Source organism: Alexandromys fortis, unplaced genomic scaffold (genome assembly GCF_014885135.2).
Source record: "Alexandromys fortis isolate MF-2015 unplaced genomic scaffold, M_Fortis_MF-2015_v1.1 scaffold_68, whole genome shotgun sequence".
Taxonomy (NCBI): domain Eukaryota; kingdom Metazoa; phylum Chordata; class Mammalia; order Rodentia; family Cricetidae; genus Alexandromys; species Alexandromys fortis.
In genome coordinates, this window is record NW_026067948.1 from 5,276,450 (window position 1) to 5,289,899 (window position 13,450).

At 47.1% G+C, this 13,450-nt stretch overlaps 1 protein-coding gene across 2 annotated transcripts in view; it reads right to left on the minus strand.

Annotated features, from left to right (window-relative positions):
* The window catches only part of Pigk (phosphatidylinositol glycan anchor biosynthesis class K), a 62,909-nt gene that overhangs the window by 12,952 nt on the left and 36,507 nt on the right, over positions 1–13,450 (minus strand). For both annotated transcript variants that reach the window (XM_050149492.1, XM_050149491.1), the window contains one exon: positions 10,975–11,059. In XM_050149492.1, the coding sequence (XP_050005449.1) occupies positions 10,975–11,059 (85 nt within the window). The remainder of the gene's footprint in view (positions 1–10,974; positions 11,060–13,450) is intronic.

Below are 13,450 nucleotides of genomic sequence, written 5' to 3' on the forward strand. Positions count from 1 at the left end.
CTGAATGTGGCTGACAGTTGTATGGCTGGGTAGACTGAGGGGACATTGGCAGTGGCACCAGGATTTATCTCTACTGCGCATACTGGCTTTTTGGGATCCTATTCTCTTTGGATGTATACCTTGCTCAGTCTAGATGTAGTAGGGAGGGCCCTGGACCTTCCACAAAGCAAAGAGCCTTACCCTCTCTTAGGATTAGATGGGGGTGGGGTGGGAGGGTGTGTGGAGGGAATGGGAGGAGGGGAAGGAGCGGGAATTTGGATTGGTATTTTTTTTTTAAAAAAAATCTAATAAATTTAAAAAAAAAGAAAGTTAAACAATCCAAAATAATGTACAGAAACAAAAGGAGGAAAAAAAAAAGAGCAAATGGGGCAAATACACAGAGCGATATGGTGGGCTCCCATCTAGACAGTGACTGACTGAAAGAAAGGGTCTGACTACTCCAGCTGAAAGGCAGAGCCTACCGTTGTGAAAGCCTGAGACTCAATGCTGTACACATGAGACCAGGCTCTGAGACACAGGTAGCAGAACGAGTGAGTGCACGTGAGATGAATGTCTGTGGTGGCACTCAGTTTACCAATCAGATGCAAACATCAACGGTTTTCTCTGTCAACCACCCATGTAATAAATATGGCCTGGGTTGGGCTCCAGGTGTAACCAGGTAGAATCCTTGAATCAACAATTCAGTGGAACAGACCACCAAGTATATAGTCCTCGGAAAGAAGGACGGCAACTACTTCCTTTTCAAAAGGATTCCAACACCGTTGGGCAGCAAGAAGGTGTTAAAAGAATTCGATACTTAAATTCCCCGAGAAAGCTGCAACATGCTCTGTTTCACTCTGATCTCTAGCAAGCATAACAACTTCCTGTCACTCAAAATGGGTGAAGCAGGGACAAGAGTTGGCCTAGACTCCCTCAACACCTGGGCAGGAGCTCAGGGACTCTGAGGGCATCTACATCATAACTCACCATGCAGACTAACAATAAAATGTTTTGTTTAAAGAGGAAAGAGAAGGTGTCAATGTACCCCAGAACCAGCATCTGCTGAGTGTCAAACATGAGCTAGGTATGCTCTATAAATCATTTTGTACAAATTCTCAATTTGATGTCATTTTACAGATCTGAAAGAAAAATAAAAGACTAGTGACAAAGAAATCACTCAGCATGAAAAAATAATCAATTAGCAAACTTTCATTTGTACCTAATCTTGGCTTACACCAAAGGTCTGCTCTTTGACGACCACTGTAATGTGTCCCTTTAGACTGTCCATGAGCAGAGACAGTGCAGATGGGACAGAGCCGGGTTTGGATGCTTCTGCCACAACAAAAGTGAAGGACAGAATGTGCCACAGACAGTTTCCAAGTAAATGGAAGACTGTCCAACAAAGGCAGAGGGGAAGAGGAGGACTTTCCTAACTGGAGGCGTCTGAGTCCACAGGGAATAGGCAGAGGAGGACAGTCCGAGACAGTCTTAACAGACTCTGGAGCAGCCAGCGGGGACAGGACTCTCCAGCGAAAACCAGCATGGTGTACGCTGTTAGATCATCATGGATTTCAAAACATGAAGAAATTTTCTCGCGTTGGTAAAAATGTCGAAGGTCTAAATTACCACAACTCATTTCCCCAGATAAAAAACAAAAAACAGAAAACAAACATTAAGCATACCAAAAGAAACCCCAGCACACACAAGTAAAACTTGCTGCCGCCTGCAGAACTCCTCTGAGCGATAACTAGTTGAAGAGTTGTTTCTCAAGTCGCTGTAATGGCTTCTGTTACTCTCTTGTTTAAACACAGTTAAACTCCAACTTCCTGGTTTTAGGCAGAATTTTTATAACTTCTTCGCTGTGGGTTTCCCAGGAGATGCTCACAATGCTTTCGAGTTTTAATGTCTGGATCCTGGTGTATTCTCTTTTGAGACAGACTCTCTGAAGAGCAAATCACAAAGCCTCCCTCTGTGCTTAAATGAAGCCATTCATGGGAGAAACAATTTAATTTCAGTCAAATTAATTTTTTGGAACTCTATTTGCTTGCATCAAAAAGTGATCAAAGACTGAATGCCTTCTCAAATAAAGCTCAACAAAGCATTTTTAATAAAGGTAGCAACTGTTAGTCTCAGCAGTCATTATGAATGTGTTTAGCATATCTGTACAATAAAAATATATATTATAAATTATTTTATCCATTTTCATAAGGAGTCTTCCTATGGGCTGAGGTCCCTGCAACAGCGCTCTTATACGGCCCTTCCTCTTTCAATGGCAGTCACACACGCAGGATGGGATTCACGGGAGACCACGGCTATGACTTTAATACATCAGCCCAACAGCCAGGGAGACGTTAACTACAGAGTCTGAATGTTCTAAGGTATCAACTGCTCACGTCTCAGAGAAGCGCTACCACAAGCTTTCTAACTTTAAATTATAGTACATGGTGCTTTTAGCAGAAAGGGAAAAATTAATTAGCACTAGTCTTATCCATTTATAACTATCACATAGCTCTAGCTATGTTACAGGCTGAATGTAGACGAATGCACTTCGTAAGACTAAGATGTCTACTGGCACATCTTACACCAGAAACCCACCGATTTTAGGAAATGAAACAATGTGGGCATCATTTTGTCTTAGTAAATTTAGAGCACTGGCAATTATAAGGAGGCACACACAACAGGAGAACGAGAAACCGCAGTCAGATAAAGCACCGGAAATGGTCCCCAAAGGAAAACAGGGCTTCTCTAAAAATGACCAGCAAGGATGCTCAGAGGGACTGAACAGTGACGTACAGCCCCAACGAGACTGGTACAATAGAATGAAGTGGGCCCTGACTACCAAACTCTGTCAGCAAAGATACTAAGGCCTTTTTCTATAAAACGGACTTCTCTGGCCTGCGCATATCAGTGAGCCTGAGCACAAATGACAACCCAGCTTTTATTAGGAAGCATCTCAGGCCACTGAGGTGACAGAGAAATGCCCCAGCTACATTAGCTCATCATGTGGCAAGTCAGAAACACTGCCAAGCACAGGGCATGCAGCTGAAGGGAACTGACTTTCACTCACCGAAGGACTTGGGTTCTGCTCACTAAAGTGGGGAGCCCTTGTGGCTTTGTGTTCTCTTTCCAATACTTCAGAACTATTTTTGGTGAATTTGGCAGAGTCAAGTTCCTTAAAATGGGCATGTAACAATGAAAGCAACAATGAAAGCAATCATCAATGCATTGGCTTGTTTTCCCTTTTGGTGACTATTGCCTAATTAGACCGCAGGCTAAAACCTTTGCCCTGCCAGCACAAGGCGGGAACCTGGGATGTGGGGATGTGGGTCCATTTTCTCACCTGACTTTTCTTTTTTTTTTTTTTTTCTTTTCTTTTTTTGGATTTTTCCAGACAGGGTTTCTCCGTAGTTTTTGGTTCCTGTCCTGGAACTAGCTCTTGTAGACCAGGCTGGCCTGGAACTGACAGAGATCCGCCTGCCTCTGCCTCCCGAGTGCTGGGATTAAAGGCGTGCGCCACCACTGCCTGGCTCACCTGACTTTTCTTATAGACATTCTTCAACTAGTGAATCACTCAGAGAGCACTGTCTTTCTGGACACTGTATTTTCTGGAGGTAGCAAATGGTCCTTTCTTTGCTTCAGCACTGTTCACTTCAGCACAGAAAGCAAACGCTGCTCACAAGCCAGGAGCCTCCTCCACAGCACACACACACCTCAGTAACAGCACCGGTTTCTCTGCTAGGTGGTGCGTGCTGGTAAAATGAAGGAAATGAAAATGTTCCTTCTATTTGGCATATTTATAAGATTATAACCAACCGGCTATTAGAAGATCAAAAGTCAATTCATAACTACCATCATGATTGCACCATGGTTTCTATCAATAAATAAAATTATGGAACATTTTAATAAGCCTTTACTGTATCTAAGAGTGTTTTAAAATTATATATTCTCTGAGAAGCAGCAGCAAAACTCTGTTGTGAAAGCCTTCTGTCTTGTGACGAAAATGATGGGGCTGTAATATAAATGGGCGAAGGAATTATGACCGAGTGGCTAATACTCAAAGCAATGCATGGAGTCAAATGCCTGATACTCGTTAGGAATATTCACTGTCTAAATGTGACAGACTCTCAAGGGACTTGTGGGAGAAATGTGTATTTCTCTAGCTGTTTTAGCTGTGTGTCACTAATTTTCAAATATCCAGGGCCCACTCAGACAAGTTAGTGATCCAAGATCTTTGACATTCTTTTCTGACAACTTGGCTCTCCCACTTGCCATGAGAATACACAGTTGTGGGGACAGGCAGGCAGTGCAGGCACTCTGCAATGCGTCATGGAGTCACACCTTTAACATTCTCTTTGTGGGTTCACGGGAAGAGATGTGGTGTCTTTGGAAAACACGGAACAAGCATGTGTGTGCTGCCTAGACAATTCACAAGAGTCTGTGAAATCCCGACGACCACTCAGCTACCATAACTGTGCACTGACTCCTGAAACAGGGAATTGAGTGACCGACGTAAAGGCCCAGTGAGCCACCTACAGGTAGAGTGCTAAGAGGCTCTTCAGGGCCATCCTTTTCAATTCTTTGTCCCCACCCCCATGACTGGTTCCACCCACAACCCTTCAGATTCCATTTGTCCCAATTCACTGGGGTCCAGCGCAGGCACGGTGGAGAAGGAAATCAGGAACAGGTCTTCTACAGAGACTCTGTCCAGACAAGCTTTCAAATCAGCAAACCCCCATCTGAAGAATACAGAGAGCCTTCTGCTGGGAGTGGGTTCTTCCAGAGTATGCTTTCACGTAACCAGCAGGAATCACACCTGCTCATAGTTCACAATCATCAAATCTTCTAAGGGAAAAACTTCTTTCCAAACCATTTCAAGTGCTCCTAAGGAGGGCGCATGGCATAGTAGACAAGAGTATTGACTCTGGAGTCACGTGACCCAGACCCCAACTCTGGCGTGCAGATGACTGACGTGACCCGAGCCTCAGCTCGCTTAGATGGAAGAGAGACTTCTTCAGTGGTTTATCTACCGTTTATCTTCTGATGGTGACGACGAGGAGGAAGAAGAGGAGGAGAAGCACCGGGAGGGGAGAACCAGGAGGAGGAGGAGCAGAAGGGGAGGTGGTGATGGTGGTGATAATCATCTACTGCGGAAGGGAAGTGGGGTAGAGGATGCAAATGAGACATTTCACAGTAGAACACCGGGGAACTGAATGCCAACTGCAGACGGAGGGGAGAGAAAGGAAAAGAGACTCTGCCATTTCTGCGTTAATATCAACTATTATTTTTTAAATCCTTACAAATTTAGTAAAATCAGGAAACTGGAATGCCTTTGTTCTAGAAAACTTATAAGTAGGTTAGGCTCCAAATCTTATTTACTTACTTATTAAATTAGTTTTGGTTTTTCAAGACAAGGTTTCTCTGTGTAGTACTGGCTGTCCTGGAACTTACTTGTAGACCAGGACACCGTCTAAGGTCCCCAACAGTGATGCAGACACCCATGACACCGTCTAAGGTCCCCAAGAATGACGCAGACGCTCAGGACATCATCTAAAGCCCCCAAGAGTGACACAGACGCCCAGGACACCATCCAAACAGGGTATGCTAGGAAGACCCTGGCCTGAGGACTAACATGCACTACTCTTACCAAATACAGGATTTGCAGAAGAAGGTCCTGAGGAAGCCTGGAATACAGACAAGAAAGAGCACAGGTGGGGAGGTGTCCCCACATGGAAAAGGGTCCCCTGATGTTGAACACATGGATATGCTGTACACTCTTACAGTCTCGGGCTCAGTTCTAACAGCACAGAACCGACCAGCTAAGTAAAAGGACCCGAGTCAAGAAGAGAGTATCTCAGCACCTTGGGTCTTGGTGTCAGGTCTGCACATCTCAACCCTCCCACAAACACATCAACCTTTACTCACGCTGCTCCAAGCACGTGGGCACAGACTTGGTCAATACAGGGCACGCTGTGGTAGCTAGGGTGCTCAGGTGGAATGAGCACTCATCAGGAACGAGGTTTCAATTCAGTACTCAGTAGTTGCTGATGCATGCCTCGCTTTGGCAACCTTCACAGTACAGTGTACCAAGTTACTGCTTTACACTTAAATCATGGGCGTCTACTAAACAAGCAATTGGAGCATTGTCAAACCCATGCAACGACTGCATGGACTAACATACAAAATAAGACTTTGATGCAGCTTTACCCTGAAGTCATTATTTCACTTCCTATGCAATAGAAGACAATGTGCTCTTACGTTAAGGTCATTAGATAGTCTCTCATCCTTCCACAGGTCTCAGACCCTGGCTGGAACACAGTTTATTTTGGAGCCAATGATGACTGACCAAGTCCTGGGTCACCCCAAACTCCATGTTTCACTGTGATAGTCTTTCCATGGGGTTCCTGCTGGCGGAAGCAGCAGGCAAGTGGGTCACAGGGAGGTGGTGATATCTGGTACAAGCCCCCGATGCTGTCGGTAACATGGCTAGCTCGAGGTTAGCTGGACGCTAGGGATCTCTTAGGCCATTACATCAACGGTTTCCTCAGGGTCAGAGGGTGGTAGGTCAAACACAGACGGGCAATGAGTGGCTAGTGAGGGAGCCAAACACAGCCCCAGATCACCAGCTGCACAACCACAGACAGAGAAATGTCAAGTATTTCCAGATGGGCCCTGCACACTGTACCAGGGGTTACCAGGACAAAGTCATAGGCTAACAGAACGCTTCAGCAGGAGAGACACTGAATCTCGTGTGCTATGAAGCCATGTCAGTCACACCTGCACTGCGCCCATCACCCTATAGAGAATGGAAAGGAGACGGAGAAGATTCAAGGTTTGAGTGACTTTATCTGCAAGCAGCTAGATTAAACTTTCTGCTGTCAGGCAGAAACAGAGAAAAAGAAAAGGGCATTTAGTTGATAAAATAAAATTCAATTATCTAAAAAAGGCAAAGACAAAGAAAACACCATTTGTTCTACTGAGTGCTGGATGTGAACATCCTGCCTCCTACATCAGCTATGTTTGCTGCAGTGTGTTCCCAGTGTGCAGGGACACAGTGAGTGCTGCAGTGTGTTCCCAGTGCACAGGGACACAGTGAGTGTTGTAGTGTGTTCCCAGTGCGCAGGGACACAGTGAGTGTTGTAGTGTGTTCCCAGTGTGCAGGGACACAGTGTTGTAGCATGTGTTCCCAGTGTGCAGGGACACAGTGAGTGCTGTAGTGTGTTCCCAGTGTGCAAGGACGCAGTGTTGTAGTGTGTGTTCCAGTGTGCAGGGACACAGTGAGTGTTGCAGTGTGTTCCCGTGTGCAGGGACACAGTGAGTGTTGCAGTGTGTTCCCAGTGTGCAGGGACACAGTGAGTGTTGCAGTGTGTTCCCAGTGTGCAGGGACACAGTGTTGTAGCGTGTGTTCCCAGTGTGCAGGGACACAGTGTTGTAGCGTGTGTTCCCAGTGTGCAGGGACACAGTGAGTGTTGCAGTGTGTTCCCAGTGTGCAGGGACACAGTGAGTGTTGCAGTGTGTTCCCAGTGTGCAGGGACACAGTGTTGTAGCGTGTGTTCCCAGTGTGCAGGGACACAGTGAGTGTTGCAGTGTGTTCCCAGTGTGCAGGGACACAGTGTTGTAGCGTGTGTTCCCAGTGTGCAGGGACACAGTGAGTGTTGCAGTGTGTTCCCAGTGTGCAGGGACACAGTGTTGTAGCGTGTGTTCCCAGTGTGCAGGGACACAGTGTTGTAGCGTGTGTTCCCAGTTTGCAGGGACGCAGTGTTGTAGTGTGTTCCCAGTGTGCAGGGACACAGTGAGTGTTGCAGTGTGTTCCAGTGTGCAGGGACACAGTGAGTGTTGCAGTGTGTTCCCAGTGTGCAGGGACGCAGTGTTGTAGTGTGTTCCAGCGTGCAGGGACACAGTGAGTGCTGTAGTGTGTTCCCAGTGCACAGGGACACAGTGTTGTAGCGTGTGTTCCCAGTGTGCAGGGACACAGTGAGTGTTGTAATGTGTTCCCAGTGTGCAGGGACACAGTGAGTGTTGTAGTGTGTTCCCAGTATGCAGGGACACAGAGAGTGTTGTAGTGTGTTCCCAGTGAGCAGGGACACAGTGAGTGTTGCAGTGTGTTCCCAGTGTGCAGGGACACAGTGTTGTAGCGTGTCTTCCCAGTGTGCAGGGACACAGTGAGTGTTGCAGTGTGTTCCCAGTGCACAGGGACACAGTGTTGTAGCGTGTGTTCCCAGTGTGCAGGGACACAGTGAGTGTTGCAGTGTGTTCCAGTGTGCAGGACACAGTGAGTGTTGCAGTGTGTTCCCAGTGCACAGGGACACAGTGTTGTAGCGTGTCTTCCCAGTGTGCAGGGACACACCAAGTGTTGCAGTGTGTTCCCAGTGTGCAGGGACACAGTGAGTGTTGCAGTGTGTTCCAGTATGCAGGGGACACACTGAGTGTGGCACACATCACTGCACTCATGAGCAGAACCACTGTCCACTACACATCGCTTAGGAAACTGCCCTACAGCATTGGAGCAGAGGGTCACAGGCTGAAGACAGGTGCTTTGAACCATTCAGACACCTTAGACACAGCGCCACACCATAGTATTCGCATTGTGAAGTTGGGTGGTTTACAGAGCTGTGTGTCATTCCATTCTGTTTAGAATAGTTCCATTACTCCAAAAGAGAAACTGTGTCCTTGGCAGGGAACATCATGCCCTGCTGCCTCCCAGATCTGGCCACCCTTACTCTGCAGATGTGGCTGTGCTGGACATTCATGTGTGACCTCTTTCACAGTGTGATGTGCACAGCTGATGAGGTGATCCATGCCGTAGCTCATATGCACCTCCGCCCTCTTATTGCTCAATACTATGGTTCTTGGATGTGCTCTATTCTGCTAACTGCTCAGAGGTTGGGCTGTTCCCGCCTCCCGTTTGTTCACAGGCTGCTGCAATGAACACGGCTCTGGAGGACTCCTTGTCTTTAAGTCTCTTGGGCCTGGGCCTATGTTAGAACCACTGGTTCAGAAGTGTGACTTGATTTAATCTGTGCATGTGGGGGGCATCCGTGGGTACACAGACTGAGGTCAGAAAAGGACACCAGGCATCCCGCTCTGTGGCTCTCTCTCTGCCTCACAGCCCTGGGTCTCTGCTTCTCTCTAGCCCACAGTGCTGACGTGGGCCGTGAAATCTGTCCTCATGCTAGGGAAGTGAGGATTCTCAGGCGTAGCACCAACTCCCAGCCCTCCTCCCAAGCAGGATCCAATGGTGGGCACTAACGGCTCTCACTAAATCTATGAAGTGCACTCTTGGCATCTGTGGCTCTTTCACTGTTGAGATGGCATTCAGCCTTGGAGAAACTCTCCTCTCCTCCTCCTTCCCCTTTGCTGGTGAAGGTGCTGTGCCCGCTCAGCAAACCCTCTATACCAAGTCACAGTCCCAGCAACTCACCGAGACCTCTTAGAAGCTGGTGGCTCCTTATGTCATGGAAAATGCCCTACATTTATGGCTTTAGGTAAGCTGGATGCTAGAGGTCTGTTAGGCCATGACATCAACAATGGTTTCCTCACAGTCAAAGGGTTCTGTTCTGTTCATCCTTGCAATTGTACCACCTTCTGTATCTAGAGGAGCTCCAAGAGATCCAACCCCCTCTTCAGACCTGTCTCAGGTGCACCACACAGACACACAGGCACATCCACAAAATTAAAAATAACCATTTTGTTTAAACTGTAAGACAAATTGTAGAATATTCCCTTATACTGTGTAAAAATATGCTGCTGTGATTGGCTTAATAAAGAAGCTGACTGGCTAACAGCTGAACAGGATAAAGTTAGATGGGAGAATGCTGGGAAGGAGAAAGATGTGGTCAGGGGAGTCACCAACCAGACGGAGAGGAAGCAAGATATGCTGGAGAGATAAATGCCATGAGCCTCATGGCAGAATGTAGTTTAATGGAAATGGGTTAATTTAGGTTGTAAGAGCTACTTAGCAATAAGTCAAGCATTTAGAATAATATTAAGTCTTCATGTCCGTTATTTGGGAACTGGCAGGCAGGAGAGAAAAATCCACCTATAACCAATCCTTACTAAGTGAACCTACCTGGAGAGTGAGACGGTGGCCGTTTCTGTCCCAGAGCTGCCACAAAAGGACAGTGACTGAAGACTGAATGACACATCTGCTGTTGACATGACCCTTCATGCCGTAACATAAACTCCTATCATGCAAAATTTCTTATACATTGAAATGTTTTATGATAGATCACTCAGATTTTTTAATTATACTGTTTTAAATTTATTGCTAAATCAATACCATCTCTTTTATACTAAAAAAGAACCCACAACCTAAAATTCAAGCCAGGTCAAATGTTTTACCTTGAATTCAAACTGTTTAACTACAAAACAGCGGTCAGAAAAGAGGCAGTTTACTGGTTCCTTCCCATTATAAAATCGTTTCTGACATTTCAAGTGGTCAGCCACCAGAAAGGTTAATTCCTGCTTCTGCGGTCAGGCTTTACTCCAGGTGACCGCTCTGGGCGGTCCTGTTTACCTCTTCCCAGCAAAGCACACTGCTCCGTGCACATGCTCGCTGTTAAGAACATACTGACTTGCTGCCTGCCCTGCTGGGGTCAGGCGTGAAAACCGAATCCCAAATGTGACATTTGCAGACGGCTGGGTCACGTAGGCGCTGTCAACCTGAGAATCCCTAACATATAAACTGGACTTGATTACCACACAGATAAGCACACCATTTTTAAGATTCATGCAGAACTTTAAAACTGAGATATCTGTAGAGTGAAAACTCTCATTTAAAAAGTCTTTCTTTTAACAAACTCAAACTGGCGCTACTAACAACCCATAGATGCTCTAGCATCACACTCGAAGTCTTCACACTTCGATACTGGGATTCAAATGGGAACATTCACAGTAAGGGTAAGGCCCACGATGCTGTTTACCCAGAACACACTGATTCTGAAAAACCTAGCAAAAGCAAATCTTGTTCCTTTCACAAGGATCTAATGGAAAGCAAACCTGGTGTATTATCTGAGCCACCGGGAGTTGTTCGGCATACTGCAGAGGTTCCGTGAGCTCCTCCTCCATCCTGTCTTCCGTGTAGCTGGAAAGCAAGCAGAGGACACACTCAGGCAAGTGGCCATAGTGAATATGTAGAAATGTGCTTACCACAGACCTAATGTAACTTTTAGAAATAATATTTATTAATAATTTTGGGGAAACTACCCAACAAAATGACCCCGATTTAAATGATGTGACCAGAAATGTATTCAGACTACACATACTTGTGTGATGAAATCAGCTAACGTCACTTACTGTCCTGGTTCCCTCTCTCGCTCCAGACTGAACACTTAAGAACCTGTTCGTGAGGTCTGGGTTCTCAGCAGGGCAGTTGCTGTCTTTCTGGCCTTCTCTCTGCACCATTCCACCAGCCCTGCCCCTCCGGATCTTGGGTTTTGCCTGTGATTACTCCTGCCTGTCTGGACCAGCCTCTAATCCCGCCATCTGATCTCTCTTCTACACTTACAGAATCATTTAAAACCACCGAACTGCATCATCATTCAATCATTCATGTCTCAAAGACAGAAACTGTGCCACGTGCTTCTCTACTTACGGGTGCTCACCATCTATCTTGGTGAGGAGGAAATAAACCCAACTTTTAGTTTTAAATTGAAAATGATATACAACATCCACACAACACAGGTTGAAACAATATGAATTACATGACACAGAAACACAGATTTCTGATTGTTTGGTTAGTATTTTCAGTGAGCATATCAACTCCTGGGCTTACCTGTGACATTTTCACACACAGGTCATTTTCCTTTGTTTCCGCGCCCCCCCCCCCACTACCCTTACCCGTACCCCCTTGTGGGCCCTGCTCCTATGTGGCCCTCAATTTCACTTTCAGACACACACATTCCATCACTCCCTCATCACCCTGATTCCTGGAAATCAGAAATTTAAAAAAGAAAAAATCTGTCCAAGTAGTCTGATAAAATGTATTTTATCAATTACTGACTATCTTAGAAATAAGCCTCGAACTTTAGACAGTAAGACCTAACTGCAGCGAACATTCTTTTATCCCGTTCCAATGAGTTCTACATCAATGTATCAAAATTAGATTTTAAAACCCCAAACTTGGACTTTTCCTGAAACATAGGTATAAGCTTGGCAAGGATGAGGGTTGTAGCGTCTTTCTCAAGAAGGGGGCTGGTAGGGAAGCCAATGCCAATGCACCCGGAGTAAAGCCGGGTGACTCCTTCCACTGAATGCCATAGATTCTGGAGTTGGTGGGAGGAGAGGTGGAGGTCACTGCTAGAAGTCTGGGGGACGGCGGGTGTGGGGAGGGGTCTACTGGCTCATGGGGAGAGCTTCCTGAAACTCTGACACAGCTCAAGGGAAAAAGCAGGGAACACACTCAAGATCCTGGCATAGGACAAGACTTCCTGAGCGGACAGCGGTTGCTGGGTAAGCGAGACCAACAAGGACAAACGGACTCTCATGAAATTTAAACCACTTCCATTCACCAAAGAAAGAGCTGGGTGAAGAGGCAGCCTAGGAGAGAACCTTGGCCAACTATACAGCCAACAGGATTAGTGCCGAAGACAAACGAAAGCCCAACACCCTAAACAGGCAATGAGCGAGAGAGCTCTCTAACTATTGCGGAAGGTGCTCGATGTCCTTAGCATCAGAGAAACACTAGATAAAACTATGCTGGGAGCCCAGCTCCACCAGGAAGCGACGAGCATCAAGACACAGACTGCACTGGTGTTGGTGGAGTGTAAACCTACAGCTACCAGGGAATCAGTGTGGAGGCTTCTCCAGAACAAAAGCCGCTACTGTGCACAGCACAGCAATGACCATGGATGGAGAGTCCTCTGGGTGTGCCCGGGAGTGCTGGAGGTGGGGCATGGGGGGGAGACTACTGCTAAATGGAACACACGCGTGGCCAGGGGACACAGAGAAAGCAAGCTGGGGCTATGCTCAAGGCCCCCCCCAGCTGGAGCTGCACTCAAAGCTCCCCCCCCCCCCCCCGCCCCCAAGCTGGCTAGCCTGAGATTGCCCGAAGGTGCCCAGCCGCTCCCCTCAGTGTGCTGCGGCGGTGGCAGGCCTGGCTTGGGGCACTGACAGACACCCGTCAAAAGCCTCTGGCTCCAGTGTGGAAGTTACGGTTGCGCGCACATGCCCATCAAATGTCCTTCTACGGAGCCATGCTGACACCACAGACTTGGCCAGAGACGTTTCCCTCTGCAGCAGTAGCGGTGACTGCATGGACTCAGAACCAGTCAAAGAACAGAGAACGGGTGACAGTTTGGATGGGGCACCCCGCAGTCTCAAACTCCCACAGCTGTGGCTACCGCAGCGGGCCACAGGGCTGGGTGTGGGAACGGCTAGGGCCGCCCGGGACACAGAGGCAGCTAAAGGTTGATGGGAAGCAGAGACACTCTCCACAGTCGTATGCACCTGTCTGCATTGTTCCTGCTGGACTGTC